Below are 24739 nucleotides of genomic sequence, written 5' to 3' on the forward strand. Positions count from 1 at the left end.
AACCTACACCTGTTATTTCTTATAAAATGTAATGGTTCAGATTGAACAAAATCACGTTGAAACAATTGGAAAGTCCAAATTGCTCTAGAGGTTCACAAACTTTTGAGCAGCACTGTATATATATATAAAGAGACCACTCTTGTGTTTTAAGTGTCCTGTTCTTTTTAAATGTCTAGTACAACTAAAGTTATATTTATTAGGACAAATGAATCAATGACTAAAACAGCTCATAAGAGTTTAATTTAAGGAGTGATCAAGATCGTTTTTTTTTTCAAGGTTTTCTTGGTAGTAACCAAAATCACTTCACAAGTTCTTAAATAAATAGCTATGCATAAATGTATCATCATTATCTTATAATTATTCTTGCAACATATTCCAAATGCTGTGTATATTTACGTCAGGATTTATGGTTTTACAGAATGGCAAGGAATCATTATAATCACAATGAAATTTCTAAAAAATATGGCTTGTCACTCATATATGCATATTATTTATATTATGTAAATAACTTCACGTAGTAATGAACTAATTCACTCCCACCATTTTCACTGAAGCAACCCCCTTCGCTCTCGACTGTTTTTACTGGATTTTGACTGATTTTGCAGTGTCCACAGAATATTGTGTTCAATAGCTATAAAAACATGGAACCTACCAAAAGAAAGATTAGAGTCTCTTCTTTCATCAGAAAAAAGTACATTTGTATCTGCTTACATTTAGCATAAATTAGCATTAGAATATAGCTAAATTTAATCATTATTCACAAATCTGTTTAAAACACTGGGAAAAGAGGTTGTTGCAACATGGCCCTGGTTTAATTTTTATATTATGTTGCCACTTGCTGGCTGTTTTTTGTAATAACTACAATTGCTTTAAACATTCTCTTCAGGTCAGAGGTTGCATCAAAGTATGTTCTGGCATTAAAAAACACACATAAAAAACGTATAATTACCACGGCAATATTTAAACGTTTTTATATGTTTTTTGGGAGCAAATTAGTTAATAGAGCATTTATTTACCTGTGATATGCTGTGATTTGTTCCTTTGTTGTTGGTGAGTTTCAGTTTGCTGAAGGAGATTTCTTGTCTCATCCAGTGGGCCCCTGTGTTTGGAGATTCTGGGTGGATATACACTTTGTTCCCTATCAAATGAACACGCCCAACATTACTTAAAAGCCCATATTTAGCTAGTATTTTCTGACATGGCAGTGAGCTGTACCTTGGCTGCTGTTGTCTGCTTTCCCACAGGTGACCCACTTGCCACCTTGAAATCTCCAGTGGTTTGGATCTGCCTGTGCCACCTCCACAAATACGTTATAGTGTGCAGTCAGGCTTAGACCTGCAATGTTAAAACTCAGAAACGGGAACATTCGCCTGCAAAAACAAATGTCTAAATACATAATCCAAGAAAAAGTTAAGATGGTTTAAACCTGTCATTTTAATCTTACTGTATGTAGGCCTATACCTATTGAACAAAACACTGCAAATGTGAATAATTAAAATTAAATTAACTATTTTAATAACTGCGCAATCATTTGGAGTCATTTTTTACATTAAAATGGTCAAAATTCTCTGATTCCAGCATAGCAACAGTAATTGTTCACTGACTTCTGTAGTCTTTCGTGAAAGAAGACTGATTATCTTCTGCCTTTAACCAAAATAAGACATTTGCAAACATCTGTTTTTACTTTAGAAAACAATGACCGAATCCCCCCCCCCCCCTTTTTTTTGAATCACTATACAAATACGAAGTACGAAATAAGCACCAGTCACTGGTTTATTAACAGCAATCTGGGAAAAATGCTTTTGTTTAATGCAAAATTTAAAATTTATCCGATTAGTCATTTAATCGATTGAATAATTGATCAATTAACTCATTCACTCCTGGCCATTTTCACTGAAGCAACCCCCTTCGCTCCCGACTGTTTTACTGGATTTTAACAAATTTTCCAAGGACCATAAAATATTGTATTCTATTGCTATAAAAACATGGAATCTACCAAAAGAAAGATTAGAGTCTCTCCTTTTATCAGGAAAAAAAGGTATATTTCTATCTGTTTCCGTTTTGCAGCAATCAGCATTAGATTTTAGCTAAGATTCATCTTTATTCACAAATCTGTTTAAAATTGTGGGGGAAAAAGCTTTTTGCAACGTGGCCCTGGTTGATCTATTATACTCTGCTGCCACCTGCTGGCCATTTTTTGTAATAACTACCATTGCTTCAAGCATTCTCTTTAGTTCAGAGGCTGCATCAAAGCCTTTTGTACGCTTTAGCATAAAAAACATAAAACGTATAAATGCGTCTTTGGGAGCATGGTAATGTTTAAAATAGAACATATTAATACGCTCTGGGAGCAAATTAGTTCATAGAGTCTAAAAATATTCCAGTGACAGCACTAATATATTGCTATACATTTCAATAGACCAGTGGTGACATCTTACCTGCCCTGCTTAGTGATGATCATTTCAGTCTGATGTCGGTGGAACTTTAGCCACAGAGGCCGGTTGCACAGATAGACGTGGGTCCTTGTGGTCGGCCCGTTCCCGTGGATGGCGATGCTGCTGAGACCCGGGCCTGAGCCGCTATACGTCGTGTATAGACAGCCGGGGCTCTGTTCGATCTGATAGCCCGGGCTAAAGCAACTGCGTGGGCCCGTGGCCGGGCAGAATCCCACGGGACCCAAGTGAAGAGATGTCGAGTACCTGCCTGTGCTGGACGAGGCATAGATGTTGCTGCTGGGGCTGTAGGGGATGAAGGAGAAGGGCGCAGTTGCGTCTGTGGTGGGTTTCGGCGCCGTGGGTTGACTGTCGTAGCGTTCCATGCCGTACTGGTGTTTTGCGTCATAGGCCGGCTCTTTGCCTCCTGAAAGCGGAGGTTTGCTCCTCACTTCCACAGAGTCTTTTGGGGGAAAGGAGTCAGTCTTCTCAACACTGAGCATGTTTAATCAGCTCACTGGATCTGAATTGGAACTATTCTTGCCTCGGGTCTATCAGTTGGACCTAAAAGGGACCAGAAGTAGGCAGAGGTGGCAAATTCAGGTCCAGAAAGTGAAAAACCTGCTAAAGTTTGGCTTTAGTTCTGATGCTAGCTAGCGAGCTAGCTCCCTAGCAGGTAAACGAGCACCATGAGAGCTAGCTAGCTAGCACCTGGGGCCAAACTGTGGCAGGGTTTTTACTTTCGGGACCTGGATTTGAGACCTCTGGAGGTGGGTAGTTACATTAACTTTTTGAAAAATAAATGTACTTCTAAGAGTAGTTTTACCACACAATAATTTTAACTTTTACTTCAATAGATGTGTAAAGAAGAAACGCTACTCTTACGCCGGTATAGAGTCGCTACCCGCCGCCTTATTCATGCATTAGATTTACTGAATTTTCATGTAAGCGCTCCGCTTGACTGACTGGAAGGTACAGTGCTTATATAGGGAGACTGGGGCTAGTTGCATCATGGGTAAGTTGTCACATTGTAATTTTCTTCTCCACCAGAGGGCAACAAAAAAGTAGAATACTAGTTTTCTTCATATTAATGGTCAGGTGTTGTGTCCTGTCTGAAAAGAGAATAGCACATTATGAGCTGAGATGAGAGCCAGTTATCTGTTTTGCACAACCCAAAGTAAAAATGTTCAACTTCATATATTTTGAAACAGACGTCGTACACAGACAAATTCTAGCAACAAATCATGTGGAGAGATTCAGGCATCTTATCATGCCTCAGTCACTGCTCTGTTTTAAAGCTAACTTTAAACTAGAGCAAGAATTAGCCAACATGGTAGTTTGGGGCAACTTGTCTCAGTCATTTTGGGGTTTGTTGTTGTCACAGTGGGGTTGGACTATCCAAATGCAGGGAGGCAGGAGTACCACGGCAGGGATGCATGTAATACTGAAAACGATTTATTTAACAAAAAACACTAACAGGGGAACTGCGTAAAACTTGTTATACATTATTAACATTTTTAATTCTTTATTTCATATATTAACAATGTTGAAATGTTTTATAGATGTGTAGAGTAGGTGAAATAGTGTTGAACTCAGTATAATTTGACCTTAACCTTGTTTTTGTCTAAAAATTCCTTCTCAGTGTTTTGCGCACACATATTCTGTTCGTGAGAACAGATTTTGCCACACACATACCCCGAGAGCACCATCACTCACGGCCACTCTAAATCCAGTTCAATTTGTTTGTGAGATATTGTTTTGGGAAAAAAGTACGAAAAGTACCCTGAGAGTATATTTTGTCTAAAAAGATGAACACAGCTGCGGACTGTGTACGAAAATAATATTATGTAACATATTGTGTGAGAACCAATCTGTTTTACTTATTCATGATGGGAGGAGGAATAGGTGTTCTCTTACTGATTTGGATTCTTTAAAAGCTGTATTCCGCAAAAGAGGGGGCACACACGCACCCTGGAATTCCACCTTTTACGTGATGTTCAGTGTTGTGTGACCGGAGATTCTCTGTAATCAATCATCTTTGCAAGGAGTTTTTCTCACAAGAAGTCTACTGTATCTTCAATTTTTTGGAACACGCAAAAGAGGACAAATAATTAGCCTCTATCAAACTCTAAATAAACAAAACCAACAACGTTATGAAAAGACCAAAAATCAAAGTAACACCAAAACACCAGAGTGGTGACAGCGACAATGGTCCAACCTAGACAGAGGGGAGACAGGAGACTAAATACACACACTAACGACACAACAAGACACACCTGGGACAAGACACAAGTGGCGGAGGGCACTGATTGGTTGACACGAGGAAGGGCAGGATTACACTCAACAAGACCAAGGGAGACACATAACCAAAAACAGAACCCAAACATAACAGTTGTCACCTATGCAAAGAATGGGCCAATGAAAAATGCACCTCTGGCAACTCAGTTTACATATGCCAGGATTGTTATTGAGATGATAAGAGTCTGAAGAGTGAGGAAATGAATTTGCCATGTTCTGTTTCATTGTAAAAAAAAAAACGATTTTCCAGTTTTTGGAACTAGAAAATGCCCACATGTCAGGACAGGTTTCATGATAAACCATCCATCCATCCATCCATCCATCATCCATCCATCCATCCATCCAGCCATCCATCCATTATTAACCAAAATGCTTAATTTTGTGAAATTTGTTTTAAAGGGAAAACAGGCGTTTGAGGCTAAGATCGATGACCTATATGCCAGTTGTTCCTAAGGACTTCGTGTGAGGCCGGCTGGAGGCTTTCACACATATGTTTTTCTACCCCATTCCCATTATTTTTAAACTTATATTTTATTCCTTGCACTTTTTTGACGTGCTACTACTTCCAAAATTTTCAACCAATTTTTATAATTCAAACTTCGACATAATCGAAAAATTCATGCGACTGCTTCCATTTTTCTCATTCTAAAAATTCCAGATTTTCCCACAATTCCCTGTTTCGTACCCCAAAATCCCTCAATTCAAGCGAATAGAGAAAGGAAAAAAATAGTACCGTGTTCCAAGCCGCGCTGCACGCGCATATATTAACCAAGCAGTGTGATTTTTAGCTCATTTTGTTGTCACTCTTCCCAGCTTTAGCTTTTTGATAAGAAATGTAGACTCGCCCTCCTGTGTGCATTTAAAGAAAGGGCTTTTAACATTGGTGAGTATTGCGGGAACTTTTTTCAGCTAGAGTGAAGCTAATCAGCATTAGAGTAAAGAGCGTTTTATCTTAGATCAACTTGTCACCGTGGCCACAATATTTGCACACTAAACATCAAATTTAGACATTTTGTTGTCATGTCTGGGAAGATCTGGCTTTGGTTGAGGGCCCTGAGTGGGTTCCCGCCCTTCCGCGGGTTGACCAATCCGGGCCCTCAGCCACTTGTGCCTGGCCCCAGGTGTGGCTAGTTACCCAATTAGTGTGGGTGCATTTAGTTCCCGGGTGGTGATCAGTCCGTGTGGGATCATTGCCGCTTGTCACGGTCACCCCCGGAGTTCTGTCTGTCATTTTGATTTTGTATCTTCTCAGTTCCTTGTTTATTTTATGCTAACCAGTTCCTCGGTTAGTGTTTTTTGTAAAATAAAGCACGCCAGTCTCGCCTGCACTCCTGCTGTGGTTCTCCTGCCTCCCTGCATTTTGGGTCCTCCACCTCACACGCCGACAGACACCACGCCGCTCCGTGACCACACCGTGACATTTGTAGTCACAAGGGTCTTCTTTCAGACAAACACCCTTTTGTCTGGCAAAGTTGTCATTTAGTACCTTTTATTTGACTTCGAGCGAGGAGAAGTCACCATTTTTCCCTATTCAACCCCGTGTAATTTTTGCCGCCTTTTTCGGGCGAAACCTCTAAAAGTTACTGTTTTTTGAAGGAAAACAGTCATTAAGTTTTCCGCGTGTTCTTAATGTTGATTTTCAGAATCAGACTGGAGATCGGTGAACAGATCCTTCGAAGGATTTATTTTGCAGAAATTTCTGGATACAGACAAGATCGTCTCTGGTTCCCCTTGTGTGTGTGTCCCTCCCACCCACAGTCGCTCCTTGCATCCCCAAAAAAACCCTCCCCTTGCTCTTCCTCCTTTCCTGCCCTTAAGCCCCGCCCCTAAATCCCAAGACAGACAGTACTCAAGACACATGAACAGATGGCCGATTGATGTGTAAATACATGACTAAATCTAAACAGTTATAACTAAATCAAAACAGTTATAATTAAATTTGAAACAGCAGAATGTCAACTATTTTAACTTGCTCTAATTCGGTAATTTTTTTTATCCGATATAAAAAAAGAACATGTTCGCGTTTCCCAAACCCTTGCTATTCTAACGAGACCTTTCTTTAATCTGTATCTTGAACCGTTAAGTCACAAAAGCCTTTTGTTCGAGGTGTGCACCTTCTCATAAAACCCAGTTGATAACCATTTTTGTATGTGCGTGACGAAGCGCAAGTGTTTCTCATCAACTGACACTTTCATGCAGGAGCAGTGCTAGACTATTTTTAGACTTGTGCCCCCCCGGGTGGCCAATGCTATAATGTCCACCTTTTTCAACTGATTTTCGCCATTCCAACTTCGACATATTCCAAAAATTCACGGCAACACCTCTTCCATGTTTTTCATTCCACGATATACCCACAATTCCCCGAAACCCCAAATTCCACATTCAGTCCCAATGGCAGATTCAACATTTTACATGGGAGATCCTACATTTCACATTTACTTCCACATTTTTCATCCAATTCACTTCGTTCCAACTTCAATATATTCTACCAATTCACGCAATGAGCACTTCCAACCTTTTCATTCCCAGGACTCACGTCTTACCCACAATTCCCCTTTTTGTACCCTACTTTTCCCCACTCATTCTTAATGGGTGATTCTTTATTTCACATTTACGTCCACATTTTTCATCCGATTCACTTTGTTCCAACTTCAATATATTCCCCCAATTCACGCTATGAGCACTTTTCAGTTCTAAATTCACGCCTCACCCACAATTCCCTATTTTGTATCCTTTGTTAGACATTATTAACATTTTTAATTCTTTATTTTATATATTAACCATGTTGAAATGTTTTATAGATGTGAAGTAGGTAAAATAGTGTTGAACTCAGTATAATTTGACCTTAACCTAAGCTGGTACACCTTGTTTGGTCTAAAATTCCCTCTCAGTGTTTACGCACACACATTCTCTTCGTGGAAGCGTACTCTGCTTCGGGGGAGCGCACACACCCACACACACACCACTGACTCTGTTCGCATCATCACTCACGGCCACTCTAGATTTTGTTTTGGGAAAAAGTAGCCTGAGAGTATATTTTGTCTAAAAATGAAAACAGATGCAGTCTGTGTACGAAAATAATATTATGTAACATATTGTGTGAGAACCAATCTGTTCTACTCATTCTTAGTAGGAGGAGAGAGGCGTTTTACTTTACTATAAGAAGCAATCTTCCCCAAGGGAGGGGGCACATGCGCACTCTGAAAATTCCACCTCATACGTGATGTTCAGTGTTGTTGCCGTGACCGGAGAATTCTCTGTTTAATAAATCATCCTTGCAAGGTGTTTTTTCTTACAAGAAATCTGTCTTCAAATTTTTGGAACACGAAAAAGAGGACAAATAATTAGCCTCTTTCAAAATGGTGACCCCGATGCTGGAAAAACGACGTTTTGCGAGCGGAGCGTTCACGGACAAATAAAATTCCAGGCCATATTAATTACGGTAAGTGGACACTTTATCCACGTTTTAGGGATTCTGTCTGTCTGTGAGCGCTTCGGCTGGTATATTCGTCTTGCAAAATTATATTGGAGATGGAATTTATGTAAGAAAAATAGTGATCAATTTTGAAGTCATTTGGTTGGACGCGAAGTCCATGATTTTGGATTTTCCTACGGTATTTGAAGTATACACATATGCGGTGACATAGCATTATTTGCTGAAATGCTGTCACGTTGAATTGTACGCAATTGCTTTGCTTTGGAAGTCAGTTTGGAAAACATTTTTGTGTTTTTACAAGACGAGAGATACTTGGAGGATTGATTTAAATTCCTTGTATAAATAGAAGCTGAATAGTAAAACCGTTTTGTTCACGCGAACGAGGGTACATGGATAATTTGTTCTTAAAAATCCTTGTACGCAGCTGCCAATATAAGTGTGCAGCTGCAAGAAAGTCAGTTTTTTTTAAAAAAACGAGAGGTTCTTGGATAAAATTTCGGAAATACTACGATAGACACAGGGATAGTACTGCCCTGTTGAGACATCGTAAATATCCTTGAACATTTATTTAGTGTTGGTAGTCAGGTTGACAGGAGCGGATTTGATACGCCGCTTTGAGATCAATCGGGAGGTCTTTGAGTAATTGGTTATTAATATTCTTAGACAAGATTGTTCAGCTGAAAGAAAAACAAGCATCCGGATTTTTATATGTTTTTATATGTCGCTAAAGCGACATTTCATGTTATGTATGTCTGTATGTCTGTGATACAAAAATCGGACGTCACTATTATTTTTAAAGGGACCGCGATGAGATATTTTGTTGACTAATTCTGTTATAAGTGAGACGTCACTGCATTTATAAATATTAATACGACTTAACTACAATATAATATAATATAATATAATATAATAAGTTATAAAATACGGGAGTCAATAATTAATAGAAATTATGGATGCTCTATTCGAGCGCGACAAAAAATGGTTTGAGCCGAATGCACCTCCACGTCATGAGACGACATGGATATGGAATTTGTTCGATGGTTTTAAAGGCGGCAGTTTAACTGTGTATTTCCGTAAACGCCGACCACTGATTAGAAAAAGTATTAGAGCTTTATGTATTTTTATATAGTGGAAAATCCCAGACGTAACTTTAAGAAAAGTGTATTAAATGATGATTAATGCTGAAATGTTGACTTTGGATGGTTTCGTAACTCGTATGGTTTTGATGTGTCTAAGTAAATAGATGTAATAAAATAAATGAAACCGTTTAGTAAACACTGAACGGGATAAATTGACATGGGCCGTAACTGATTTTAAGCCCCTCATTTAAATCTCCTAACGACTAATGTTGAATACTTAATCTGGCCTCACAGCGCAAATACGTCATATTTAAAATTATGTTTAATACAAAATGAATAAATATATAACACGCACATAACTTGGAGAGGTACAGTGTTAAAATATTGTAAAGCTTTGATGCACACCTCACGCTTATTAAACATACATAACTGTAAAACTGCATGTATTGCTGTGATATTGGAATTTTAAATTAATGACGCGAGTCAGTTTGAAAATTGTAGTTGCTATGACTTTAGCTGACCGCCAGATGTCACCCTTTTTCCAAATTAAAATTGGCAACAGCCTTAAAACCTTTACAAATAGGGAATACAATTTTTTCTATAAAAGAGAAGGTGTTAAATGTGTCATTGTTGCGTTTGTATGTGCGTTAATTAAATCTGCTTTTAAAGTTTAATGAAAAAATATATATTTAATTTTTTTGGATTGTTTTTTACATGAAATATTTCAGTCTCTACTCTCCGCATTTTAATAATAATGATAATAATAATAATTAAAAAACGAATAATTTGAATGGCAACTAATGTGGAATATTATAAGTTGATTGTTTTCCCTTATGATTTTTCTCGAACGCGAGAACATTATTTAACTTTGAATATCTTTTCAGAATCTGGTGTCAGCCATTATGAGAGGAAAACGACAAGTTCCTTATCTCCCGTCCTGGGGGTGAAGTAATGTATTATTTGTATGTAGAAGGAGACTTTCTCCATTTGTTAATTATAATTTAAAAAGGGGCTTTTCCCATGCTTGTAAGTAGAAAAATATTTTTGAATTTTTCCTGAATATATTTAACCTTTGAATTTCGACATTTGAGGTCCCATTTCAGAATTTGGAGTCGGCCATGCGAGTCCCGGAGACTGGACAGACCATTCCATGGGGGAGCCATCTGGGAGAATCACATTTTTGACATAATTTGAGGCGATATGTAATTAAAAAATAATCCCTGACTTGGTGTTTGACCAAAAGCTGACAAGGGGGGCAGCGGCTTTCATTTCTTCAGAAATATTAATTGAAAACTACACACTTGCCAATTGACTATATATTGTATTATATTTGTAAATTGTTAGACCACATCTGTCCTATCTCATCTTAAGTATTATTTATGAAGGTATGCAAAACATATTAAATTAAATATTGTAAAACATAACAATACTGAATTATAATTAGCAATTATTTAATTGTAAACTTTTATTGTTTTGATTACTTTTTATTTTTAATTAATTAATTATTTTTATTGATTTTTATTTTTACATTTTTTATTATTTTTTAATTAATTTTTTTAATTTTTCTTTTATTTTTTGAAATGAAGGAGGATTTTGTTCTTCCGACTATTTACTGATATGTTATTACCTAATACTGTTGGGGCAGATTTTAATGTTTCAGTCGAATGCCGTTCATTGGTCAGGGTCATTATTTCAAAATAAGGTCAACTGCCACGGGGTGGATCTATGCAAGCAGGACACAGGTGGCATCAAAACCAGAAGCTGCTGACAGCAAAGAAACCGCAGCTGCTACCACCAGCAGAGGGGGCGTGATGCGGCCATCATCAAAAAATATTTGCCCTTTTCCCCTGATCAACACTCCACCTGCTGGGCCTACCACCACCTGATGGACAGCAGAGGTTCCTGGCGCCACCTGGTGGAAAGTTTCCACAATGACTGTGCCGTGATATACAAATGTGATGAATGAAAAAACTGCTCCAATGCACACAGTGCTCTGCACGAACTTCCTTACATGCATTCCTGCGTCCCGAACTGTCCTGTGAATACTATAGGAAAACATCTTCTGAAAAAACTACTCCACTACGCTGGTGACTTCGCCCCCACCAACAATGTTTCCTTGAGTTAGTGATACCAGACCATATGATGTGATATCTGACTGTTTACACTGCACTCTATATTTTTGACAGACATAAGGTAATAACATGTACAGTGAAACATTATGTAAATAGAACTAACTGATTGGCAACACTGTATACACACAGATTTATTATATTCTAATTCTCTTTTGATTTGATTTGATCTGATTTGTTTATCTCTGTCTATTTTAAAACAGTCAGCTGGTGGGACAAACATCAACAAGGGAAACTAGCAAGCTTAATAATGACATGTTAAAACTAAGGGTAACTTTATGTATTAATAATTGCTACAATATTTCTATTTTTATAGTACAAAAGATAATACTGGTAAATTTCGTGTGGTTGCGGAAATTGAAAATTTCCTTATATGAATAAGGATAGGATAAAAAAAAATTCAATCTTAATTATTATATTTTCCGTTATTAGACGCTTGTTAAATTTGGTCTTCTAATATTTTTCCCAAATTCTCTTTTGAAATTTAAACAATTGCTTGGGACGCATTGTCGAATTTACTGGTTAAATTAAAAAAAAAACTTTCCCCTCTTTTTAAAGCAAACATTTATTTACTACTGCAGTTCTACTTTTATTATCAGTCTGAAAATTCTCTAAGTCGATCTTTTTCAGATGGGGGAATTATTGGTCGGTCTGGGTATATCGTCGCGAAGGACACAAACAGTCCATGTTGAATTAAATAAATATAGAATTATAAGTTAGTCTTAATGTGATAATTATCCAGGAGAATGAATGAAATTTACAGGAGGACAATTGGTGATTGGACTTTTGACCATGGAGGAGAGTAAGTTTTGGCAGAGACGGCGAAAATAAGGTGAACATGTTCTATTTCTATCCCTCCCTGGGGCCCTGGGGTCAGATGTAATTTTTTTGATTTTTTTTGTTGGCGAAAGTTGCATTTATTTAATGGCTGGAAGCACATTCATGCCATATCTATAACAGTAAATATTATGGTAAAACATACCAATAATCATTACATTCTGTAAACAAATTGGCCTCGTCAGATTTGAATTGGCTATAAGATTTTCATTGTTGCATTAATGAATGTGCTTAGGTCATTAAATTCAGCCAAAGGCTGGATTCTAATTGAACGTCACAACAAACAGAATTTTTTTCCACAGGACGGGCCTACAGAACTTCACTAACATTTACTAACTCCAAACTAATAAAAACTACCAGATGCTCTTTCAAAAAGAAGGGATGTGAATAGGTATGTTTATTAGTGACTAAATGAAAATGTTCTGCACCCAGATGAGGTGATGGAAAGGTCAATATGGTCCAGTTCACGGGGGCACCTGGTTCCACATCTTGCCTATCAGACCTGCCGGGTCTGCCTTCTACTCAACCCCCACCAACAGGAGCACCTGACGAACCAACTGAGAAACCAGTCAGCTGCTTCCAGGAACCACCTGACGAGCCAAATGGAACACCATTCAACTGATTCTGGTGTCCACCTGACGAGATGAGGACATCCCTCATTGGAGATATGGGGAACGTGTCCTTTTCCGGGCATCGTTCCACAAAGAATGAGTCACACCTTGGGAAAACAAATCCCGGTGATCAATCTGTTCTACTCATTCTTAGTAGGAGGAGAGAGGTGTTTTACTTTACTATAAGATGCCATCTTCCCCGAGGGAGGGGGCACATGCGCACTCCGAAAATTCCACCTCATACGTGATGTTCAGTGTTGTTGCCGTGACCGGAGAATTCTCTGTTTAATAAATCATCCTTGCAAGGTGTTTTTTCTTACAAGAAATCTGTCTTCAAATTTTTGGAACACGAAAAAGAGGACAAATAATTAGCCTCTTTCACCTTCTATTCCACATTCATTCCCACTAGCAGATTCGACATTACCATCTACTTTATTCACTGCTTCAAACTTTTCTAACTTTCAACTGTTCAGCTTTTACCTGCCGATGGCACTTACCACACACGCAACATTTCCATTGCCCCAAACCCCCCCAACCACCTTGGCCAACTAATCAGGTACGCCCAGGAATCTCGCCCCACCACCCACCCAGGGTGGCGGCCATCTTGGCCAATTGATTAGGTACGCCCAGCATTCTCGCCACCTCCCGCCTCCCGGAGCGGCGGCCATCTTGACCAATTGATCAGGTACGCCCAGGATTCTCGCCACCCGGGGCGGCATTAGCGTAGCATTTTCTTAGCATTAGCTTAGCATTTTCTTAGCATTAGCTTAGCACTCGCTTAGCATTAGCGTAGCATTAGCGTAGCATTAGCGTAGCATTAGCGTAGCATTAGCTTAGCATGCTAAGCTAAGACTTGATATATGACATCAGCATCTTCTTTTCCTTTCGGCTTTTCCCTTTAGGGGTCGCCACAGTGAATCAGTTGCTTCCATCTAACCCTGTCCATTTTCATCTGCTCTCACGCCAACTACCTTCATCTCCTCTTTAACTACATCCATAAACCACCTCTTTGGTCTTCCTCCAGACCTTCTGCCTGGCATTTGGAAACTCAGCATCCTTCTGCCAATATACTCACTATCTCTCCTCTGGACTTGACCAAACCATCTCAGTCTGGCCTCTCTGACTTTCTAGTCACACACTTTTGCACCCATGAAATCTCAGTTTTTCTTAAATCAACAACTTTTGTTCAAGAATGAATGACAATATTATATATTTTTTTGTTCCAGTCCATTATTACGGACTTATGGACATTATTATGTCAGCACAGTAGATTTGAGTATGAGTATATATATAATACATATATATTCACTATCTCTCCTCTGGACATGTCCAAACCATCATCAGTCTGGCCTCTCTGACTTTCTCCAAAGCCTCTAACATGTGCTGACCCTCTGATGTACTCATTCCTGATTCTATCCATACTGGCCACCCACGAAGAGAACCTTAATTTCTGCCTCCTCCAGCTCTGCCTCCTGTCTTTTCCTCAGTGGCACTGTCTCCAGACCAAACAACATCTATGGTTTCACCGCAGTTTTATAAACCTTTTCTTTCACTTTAGCTGAAACTCTTCTATCACACATCACACCTGAAAAATTTCTCCACCTGTTCCAGCCTGCCTGCACCCACTTCAGCACTTCTTTTCCAAACTCTACATTGCTCTGGACTGTTGACCCTAAATACTCATCCACCTTCTTGGTCTCTTGTCCCTGTAACCTCACTCTTCCACTTGGGTCCCTCCATTTCACACACAGATACTCTTTCTTGCTACGACTAACCTTCATTCCCCTCCTTTCCAGGGCAAACCTCCACACTTCTGCTACTCCAGACTTCCTCATACAAAACCACAGGTCCTCTCTGGGCATCCTGTCGTAAGCTTTCTCCAGATCTACAAAGACACACTGCAGCTCGTTCTGACCTTCTCTGTACTTCTCTATCAACCTCCTCAAAGCAAATACTGCATCTGTGGTACTCTTTTTTTTTTGACCATACTGCTACTCACAAATGTTAACCTCTGCCCTCAGTCTAGCTTCAACTACCCTTTCCCATTGCTTCATTGTGTGGCTCATTAGCTTTATTCCTCTGTAGTTGCCTCAACTCTGCACGTCTCCCTTGTTCTTAAAAATGGGCACCAGCACACTTCTCCATTCCTCAGGCATCTTCTCAGTATCTAAGATCCTGTTGAACAACCCAGTCAGAAATTCTACTGCTACCTCTCCTAGACACTTCCATACCTCCACAGGTATACCATCAGCACCAAGTGCCTTTCCACACTTCATCTTCTTCAATGCCCTTCTCACTTCATCCTTACTAATCTTTGCTACTTCCCGGTCCACAACAGTCACCTCTTCTAATCTTCGTTCTCTCTCATTTTCCTCATTCATCCACTCTTCAAAGTACTCTTTCCATCTTCCCATCACACTACTGGCATCTGTCAACACACTTCCATCCCTATCGTTTATTACCCTAACCTGTTGCATATCCTTCCCATCTCTGTCTCTTTTCTCTGTATAGATCAGTCTCTCCCTCCTTACTATCGAACCTAGCATACAAGTCATCGTAAGCCCCTTGTTTGGCCTTAGCCACTTCTACTTTCACCCTACGCTGCATTTCCCTGTACTCCTGTCTACTTTGTTCAGTCCTCTCAGTGTCCCACTTCTTCTTAGCTAACCTCTTTGTGTGGCTCCACTTCTGTGCCTCCTCATTCCACCAAGTCTCCTTATTTCCTTTCCTTCCAGATGACACAACAAGGACTGTCCTACCTGTCTCCCTAATCACATTTGCTGTAGTTTTCCAGTCATTTGGAAGCACCTCCTGACCATCCAGAGACCTTCTCAACTCCTTCCTGAAAGTCATACAACACTCTTCCTTTTTCAGCTTCCACTATTTCGTCTTCTGCTCTGCCCTTGCCGTCTTTGTCTTTCTCACCGCCAGAGTCATCCTACACACTACCATCCTATGCTGTATGGCTACACTCTCACCTACCACTACTTTGCAGTCGCTGATCTCCTTCAGATTACACCGTCTGCACAAGATGTAGTCTACCTGTGTACTCCTACCTCCACTCTTCACCCTATGTTCCTGCCTCTTCTGGAAGAAAGTATTCACGACATCCATTTCTATTCTTTTCGCAAAGTCAACCACCATGTGTCCTTCTGCCTTCCTCTCCTGGATACCAAACTTGCCTATCACCTCCTCATCACCTCTGTTTTCTGAACCGTGTCCATTGAAGTCTGCAGCAATGACAACTCTCTCACTTCTAGGGATGCTCTGCATCATTACATCAAGGTCCAACCAAAAGTTTTCCTTCTCGGGTCACCCTATGTTCCTGCTTTTTCTGGAAGTATTCACGGCAGCCATTTCCATTCTTTTTGCAAAGTCAAACACCATCTGTCTTTTTGCATTCCTCTCCTGGATACCATTTTTTTTTTTTTTTACAATTCTCAAGGGTGGCGGCCATCTTGGCCAATTGTCGCCCTTCCCACACTTGCTACTACTACTGCTACTACTACTACTACAGCTTCTACTACTACAAGTACCACTGCTTCTACTACTACTACTGCTTCTACTACAAGTACTACTACTACTACAAGTACTACTGCTTCTACTACTACAAGTACTTGCTACTACTACAAGTACTACTCTTACAAGTACTTGCTACTACTACAACTACTACTACTACAACAACTATTACTACTACTACTACAAGTACTACTGCTTCTACTACTTCAAGTACTTGCTACTACTACAAGTACTACTGTTGGGTCTGATATTACAGATCCCCTTAGTTACCGACCGTGCACAAAGGAAAAACGAGGCAGAGGCTGTGCTTTGTTTCAATGCAACCACGGCTGGGGAGAGAAGGGGAGACGTGAGACGTTGACTCACGCTCGGCTCCGTCCGACTTCCTCTCCTCCCCCGGCCACAAGTCGCTTTTATTACAGTTAAATTTCAGTTTTATATAAACATGGTTAAGTTTCTGTTTTCATATGTCATGGAAAAACACAGAACAGTTTGAGCAAGTTGAGCCGCGCCTTAGGTGCCGCCTCTAAACGACAGTTGATAATATAAAAACATAAAAATATATACAGGATATTCTTTAAAATACACATAATGTTAAGACTACTGTTTTAAGCAACTTCACATTTCCTCCTGTTGTGGATTTAAAAGGACATCAGTAAATACTAAAACAATTAAGTTTTCTCAGTATTACTTCATTAATAGATTCACAACATTTGAACCATTCTCAGGAAATGGCGAAAACCCTTAACTTAAAGGGAAAAAATTCCATAACTCCCCCACCGCACGGTGACGAGAACCTCTTGGTCTGAGAATGGAACTGAATTTGAAGTTAGGAAAACACAATAAGATGAGGGTCACACTTTTGTGTCGGTCTCCACAGTGTCAACATAATCCTCTACGCGTAGTAAGTTATATTGATACATCTGGGCCACGAACATACGGGCGACTAACCTCTTAGACATTGGGACAATACAGCCGGAACAAATAACACATAATAAGATAAACATTATAATGATCAAAGTCCAAACAATGTCTGAAAAAGGGTCATCTTCTCCTTTGTTCTTCTTCTTTTTGACAAGAATCAGGGGGTAATCCCTTATTTGAGTTCGGTGACCTTTTTGCAGTGACTCTGGTGGATCCACATCTCTCTCTCAGCGATTTTGAGAGCGGTGGGTGTGGTCAGGAGAACAACGAATGGGCCGTCCCAGCGTGGGCTCGACCATGTTTTCCTTTTTATCACCTTCACCAACACCAGGTCACCCGGGGTCACCGTCTCCTGTGCAGGGGGAAGAGAGGTAGAGGGCAGATCATTTGCTCTTGACACAGTCCGTTCTTTAAACAAGTCACATAACCATTTAGTCAGTGGATCTGCCTCTCCTGTTTTGTCTGACCATGGCTGATTTTCCCATAAGGGGAGCACAAAGGGTCTGCCTGTTACTGCCTCAAAGGGCGTGATCCCTTGTGGGTTTGGCGTTATTCTCATGTAAGTTTTTACTAGAGATAAACACTCAGGCCATGGTTTTTTGGTTTCTTCCATGGTCTTTTTGAGTCTTAGTTTAATAGTACCGTTGGTCCGTTCAACTAAGCCTGCGCTCTGTGGATGGTATGCACAATGATTTTTTAGGGTGATCCCTAAATGGATGGCCATATTGTCAACGATGGTATTTACAAAATGGCTACCGTTATCACTCCACAAGACTCGTGGAATGCCATGTTCTGGTATTATGTGTTTACAAATAGCTTTAGCTACTGTGAGGGCGTTTGGATGTTTTGAAGGAACAAGTTCAACCCATTTAGTTAGTGAGTCTACTAACACTAAACAGTACTTGTGCTGACCACTTCTGTGTAGTTCAATAAAGTCCATGTGTAAAACTTCAAATGGGTAGGAGCCCACTGGGCATTTCCCTCTCTGTGGTCTTAAGTTTCCCTGAGCATTGTGACGACAACACACCATACATGACCTACAAAAAGTTTTAAAATAGGTTTGTAAGCCCTGTGGTATTGTCATTGTCTGTTCTACCATAGATATCATCCCTCCTGTTGAGACATGGGACTTCCCATGACTCAATGTGGCTACTGCGTGGAACAGACTGCGGGGGATGACTGGTCGGTCTTCTTTGTGGTAGAGGCCTTCTGGGGTGAGTTCAATGTTGTTGGAGTAGGACGGATGTCATGAATCCGTCTTTGCAGTCCACTGTTTGGGTGAACAGTTTCTTGTAGTCGGGTAGGCCCAAGGGGCCTGTGCTTGTGATGGTCTGTTTTATCTGATTGAACTTCTCATTAGCTTCTTTCGTCCATGTGATGGGATCGGCCAGGGCGATGTCTTCTCGGTAAATTAAATCCACCAGTGGTTGCGTTATTTCGGCGAAGTCCAGAACCCATAGACGGCAAAAGTTCACTAGGCCTAGGAAGGCCATCATCTGTCTTTTGGTCTTTGGTTTGGGGGCATCAAGGATAGCTTGTTTCCGATCAGAGGTTAGTTTTCTTCCTTCTGCCGATATGATGTGACCTAAGAAAACTACTTCGGTCTGAGTCCACTGTAGTTTGGTCAGTGAGGCTTTGTTTCCTGTCTTTGCCAGGTGTTGACACATTTCACTGCTTCTTCTTGATTTTCTTCTTTGGTTGGACTGGCGATGAGAATGTCATCTACGTAAATCAAGATTTGAGTGGTTTCACTGTGTTCATGGAGGCTCAGACAGTTGTTGATTTCTTGAGAGAAAATGGTGGGGCTCTCTGCATAGCCTTGGGGTAGTCTCGTATAGGTGTACTTCTTTTGATTAAAGGTGAAACCAAACCAATGACGGGCAGACTCGTGCAATGGGATGGAAAAGAAGGCGTTGCTTAGATCAATTACTGTGAACCATTTCTGTTGTGGCTTCAGCGCATTGAGTAGAGTGTGGGGGTCGGGGACGCAGGGGGCTCTCTGTTTTACTGCCTGATTTACGGCTCTTAAGTCGTGGACCATTCGCCAGGTCGTGGTGTCTGCTTTCTTTACTGGAAAGATTGGAGTGTTACAAGTTACCTTGGGGGCTTCTATGAGCACTCCAGCTTTTACCATGTTCATGATTACTGGTGTGATTCCTTCTTTGGCATCAGGTTTGAGTGGGTATTGATTGATTCGTGGGCGATAGTTTGTTCTTGGTTCAATTGTTACTTCTGTGGCTGTGGTCATTAGGCCCACATCGGTTTTTGACGCTGACCACAGCTGAGGTGGTATTTGATCCATGGCGTCTTTTAGTGCCAGGATCGTGGTTTCCTCCGGATGTCATGTACTTAGGTGGGTGCTGGGGACAAATGTTGTCACCCAGTTAAAAGGTAAAGTTTTTTCCTCCAGACCACGTTTCCTGATGACATGATGCGTTTAAATCTTCCATCTTGACATGGAGCCCACGGGAGTCGTTGTTCGGACCATGTTACATCTCTTATTTTTGATCCTATGTCTTTCCATCTGCAGCCTGTTGGTTTTGCCAGTGAAATGTGGAAGGGAATGCCAAAGCCTTCATATGTGGTTAATGCATATATGTAATCTGGAAAGATTACTGTGGCTGCCATCCATCCTGCCTGTTCGTCCCAAATTAGGTCCTTTATTTGGGCCCGCATGGTTGTCAATCGGGACCATTGATCAAAGAAGTCTCTGTCCTCTTTGTTCGGGGCGAAGCGGATGGTGGAGTGAAGTGGGTACGTGGTTTGGGGCACCCAATTTGAATTTGGTAGGATTTGTTCTGGCATCTGTTGCAGATTGTTTGTTACTGATGTTGGACCTTTTTGGATCGGATCCAGACTGTAGAATGGGCGTGGTTTGTCTTTTCCTTCTAGTACTAACATCTGCATTGGTGTTTCTTGTCCTCTTTTTGTCACGACCATGCTAGAGCCTTCGACCATTAATACAAGGCTCATGGTTTTTATCAAATCTCGTCCGATGAGGTTTTCAGGACAACGAGGCACGTAAACGAAAGTTTGATCTGGGTATTCTGTTCCGTCTTCATCAATAATGGTCAGTGGTTCGGTAAAGTAATGGATGGCTGGTCTACCTCCCACTCCTATGACCATTATTGTGCTTTTTGACAATTTGACACCTGTTGGTAGATCAGTGATCACGGAGGATTGTGCTCCTGAATCCACAATGAATTTCAATGTTGTAGTAAATGGCCCTAAGCCTAGTTTTCTTACTGCTGGGTCAATAGAGGACATCTGGCTAAACAGGACTGTCAGGTCAAGCACCTCGACGATCGTTCTGGTGTCATCAGGGTTTTCATCACTTGACCTTTCCTGCTCGCGTCATTCGGTTGGATCCCAGTGGTCAGATTTTGGGGTCTCAATTTTTTGTTTGGAGCGGCAATCTCGGGCGAAGTGGCCGTACTTGCCACAATTGTAGCACACATCCTGTCTGGTGGCTGGTCGGCCTCTTCCTCTTCCGCGTCCACGTCCTCTACCCCGATTGGGTTGGTTTTGGTAGTAAATTGGTCCAGAAGGTGGAGGAGAGGCATGTTGAAAAATGTGTGCATGGCATTGAAGACTGATGATTGCGCTTTTTGTCTTTTTAGGTCTTCAGCGTGTGAGGCCCAAGCTACGAGATCATTCACCGGGGCAGTTCTCCAGGTGTGGTAATGTTTCTTGATAAAATTGACTGTACCGTCCACTAGTCCATCCAGGAATGTTGCCCGCAGTAATGTTTGGTATGTGCTTTGTGCCTCAGTGCTTTCTTCGATGCCACCATGTAGTTCCAGTACGTCTTGGAGGCGGTCCACATATTTTGTGCGCTTTCTTCAGGTTCTTGGCGGCATTGGCGGACTTTAGTTAAATCAGGTGGTTTCTTGAACACTGCGATGGCTCTTTCTAAAAGAGTATTTAGGGCGTTGTCTAGTTCTTGGCCTGGTTGGTAGACCTGGCCTCGTTGGTTGGCTGGAGCAAAGGCTCCTTGGAATCTTCCGACTCGATGTCCTGCGGTCAGACGTAGGACGCTTAGTAATTCATTGCCATTGAGGTGATAGGATCCATGTAGTTCTCTAATTGCAGCTGCCCATTTTTCAACGTTATCTTCAATGGGAGGAACTGATGCGCATGCGGCTACTTTTTCTTCTTCAGTCCATGGGCGATAGAGCAGCAAGGTCTGTGGATGGGCGGGTTGGCCAGGGTTTGGCATTCCATAAGCTGGGTTGGCTACAGCTACCATGGGATATGTTGCCACCTGCTGGATGTCTGGGTATAATTTTGTTGTTGCAGCCAGGACGTCTGCTGTTGGTTTGTTTGATCTTGTACGGCTTCCAATAGGAGGGGAGGCTCCGTCCCCAAAACTCGTGGAGGTGGAGTTTGGGGAGGAGGTAGACGGGGTAGGCAGTTCCCGCTGTTGGTTGACGTTTACTTCCTCTTCTGGATCATTTTGCTGTTGCACTTCAGCTGGTGCATTTCCGTTGTCTCTTCGTCTGGCGCCGGTTTCCTCCGTTGGTCTTATCTTCATCTGGTACATTTTTCTTTCTGTCTTTTCCTTTTTTCTTTTCTCACTTTCCAAAATGCTTTCTGCCCTCATTTTACACTGTTTTATCCACACTTCAACAGCACGTAGTTGTGCTTCCAATTTTTCTACATTCTTTCCCTTTTTAATCTTCTTTGCTCTTTTCTCCACTAAACTTTTCTTAACTTCCTCTTTGTTCCTGACATCTCTCAAAGACGGGTTAAAATCATACTTGGTCACCCAGGATTCCAGATACTTGCACGCATTAGCGTCAAAGCTTGCAATAAACTTAACATCCTGGTGTTGTTCTATTTCTTTTCTCAATGACTGGCCCATTGTTTCTACTCCGGAGCGGGCAGCAGTTACTCCCTTTCCTTATCACACACACACACACACACACACACACGCACACACACACGCACACACACACACACACACACACACACACACACACTCTTTTCTGTGGTGCACCATTTTCTAATTTAAAACCATGTTTTGTGTTTTAGGCGATTATTTTTAATCGCAGTCAGTTCTGTTCTGACCTGATAAATCTTAGTTATATTGAACACAGATATTTTGGTAAACAATGAGTGGGGAGGTGTAAATGATTACGTATTTACGGCAACGTTTAATTTCCTCTACCCGGGCACCCGAAAACTACACTTTTATTTAACAAGTTAAAAACTAGTCAATAAAAGTATTATGGATCTCATCTAATAAAACCGTGATCCCTTTGATGCCCGGATCATATATACCATGGGTTTTTCTATCTTCACGGGCCAACGCCCAAGCGCTTTGCTTTTACTCCCCACTTTTCTATTTTATGTTACTTCTACAGTATATTTAGTGTTCCTTTTTCAAACTTTTGTGTAAATCGTGATAATTAAACAGCATAATACCTGTTAGTCCTCGGTGCCGGTCTGGTTCGCAGGACCCGGTGTCCGGGCGAACGGCCGGGGCCGGAGCGGGGAGACCCGTCCCGCAAGGGGAGACGCTGTCGACAGATTCTCGGTGTCCTCGGTTCGGCGGCGGTCGTCCGTCCAGATGCAGGTCCCGGGTTTCGGCACCAGTTAAATGTTGGGTCTGATATTACAGATCCCCTTAGTTACCGACCGTGCACAAAGGAAAAACGAGGCAGAGGCTGTGCTTTGTTTCAATGCAACCGCGGCTGGGGAGAGAAGGGGAGACGTGAGACGTTGACTCACGCTCGGCTCCGTCCGACTTCCTCTCCTCCCCCGGCCACAAGTCGCTTTTATTACAGTTAAGTTTCAGTTTCATATAAACATGGTTAAGTTTCTGTTTTCATATGTCATGGAAAAACAAAGAACAGTTTGAGCAAGTTGAGCCGCGCCTTAGGCGCCGCCTCTAAACGACAGTTGATAATATAAAAACATAAAAATATATACAGGATATTCTTTAAAATACACATAATGTTAAGACTACTGTTTTAAGCAACTTCACAACTACTACTACTCTTATAAGTACTTGCTACTACTACAAGTACTACTGCTTCTACCACTACAAATACTTGCTACTACTACAAGTCGCTACTGCTTCTACTACGACAAGTACTACTACTTCTACTACTACAAGTACTTGCTACTACAACTGCTACTACTACTACAAATACTACTGCTTCTACTACTTCAAATACTTGTACTACTATTACTACAAGTACTACTACTACTACTACAAGTACTACTTCTACTACTACAACTAACTACTACTTACTACTACTGCTGCAAATACTACTGCTTCTACTACTACAAGTACTACTGCTTCTACTACTAACTACAAGTACTTGCTAATACTACAACTGCTACTACTACTACAAGTACTACTGCTTCTATTAAAAGTACTACTACTATAAGTACTACTACCACTACTACAAGTACTTTTGCTTCTACTACTTCAAGTACTTGTACTATTACAAGTACTACTATTATTTCAAGTACTACTACTACAAGTACTACTGCTTCTCCTACTTCAAGTACTTGCTACTACTACAAATACTACAAGTACTACTACTACTACTGCAAGTACAATTACTACAAGTACTACTACTTCTACTACTACAAATACTTGCTACTACTACAAGTACTACTACTACTACAAGTACTACTGCTTTTACTACTACATGTACTTGCTACTACTACTACAACAACTACTACTACTACAAGTACTACTGCTTCTACTACTACAAGTACTACTACTTCTACTACAACAACAACTAACTACTACTACTATTCGATTCTATGTTCCTTACTTCATTGCTTACTTGATTACTTGCTCCTTCCTCCATTGCTCACTTGATTTCTTCCTTCTTTCCTTGTTTTCTTGTTTCTTGCTACTTTAATTTTATTTTTCTGCTATTTTTCTTCCTTCAACTGATTCCAGATTTCTGGATGAATTCAAACCATTCCAACTTAAGCATGTTCAGCTCATGTCAGGTCATTGCATATCATTCCATGTCATTCAATATCATTCAATATCATATAAAATAATTCCACAGGTTTTCATTCAGTCTTACAGCCTTCACACGCAATTTCTCCAGAAATTGCATTTTCTAGTCTATTTCATAATATTTTGGTAATGTTTGCTCAATGACTATGATAAATTTTCAAGTTCAATGATAAACATCTTATCTGGCTGTTAAAACAAACAAACAAAAAACAGGATAAGAATAAGAATAATTTTGTTCTTGTTTTATTAGTTGCAAAATCCAATGTGACGTCTTACCCCATATAGTGTGACAACTTACCCGTTGGTGGGGCAACATGTCACATGTTCACTCCCTGCATTTAATGGCTTATAACTCTGCCCTGACAAAAGGTATGAAAATTACATGAATTAAACAAAAATATACCCAAGACTTTGGTCTTTCATCTGGTATACATTTTGTTTATATATAATGTATTGATTCCCCAAAAATATATATAAGTATAC

The 24739-nt window shown here is 40.6% G+C and overlaps 1 protein-coding gene across 2 annotated transcripts in view; it reads right to left on the minus strand.

Annotated features, from left to right (window-relative positions):
• The window catches only part of LOC144058462 (eomesodermin-like), a 45405-nt gene that overhangs the window by 9588 nt on the left and 11078 nt on the right, over nt 1-24739 (minus strand). The window contains exons 2-4 of one of the 2 annotated variants that reach the window (XM_077576925.1): nt 2439-2996; nt 1216-1370; nt 1017-1138 (exon numbers count right to left, since the gene is read on the minus strand). In XM_077576925.1, coding sequence (XP_077433051.1) covers nt 1017-1138; nt 1216-1370; nt 2439-2935 — 774 coding nt within the window. In that variant the 5' untranslated portion in view covers nt 2936-2996. Of the gene's footprint in view, nt 1-1016; nt 1139-1215; nt 1371-2438; nt 3031-24739 lie in introns of those variants that run through there. The other variant, XM_077576924.1, reaches the window with a different exon arrangement.

This window comes from Vanacampus margaritifer, chromosome 9, assembly GCF_051991255.1.
Source record: "Vanacampus margaritifer isolate UIUO_Vmar chromosome 9, RoL_Vmar_1.0, whole genome shotgun sequence".
NCBI classification, from domain to species: Eukaryota; Metazoa; Chordata; class Actinopteri; order Syngnathiformes; family Syngnathidae; genus Vanacampus; species Vanacampus margaritifer.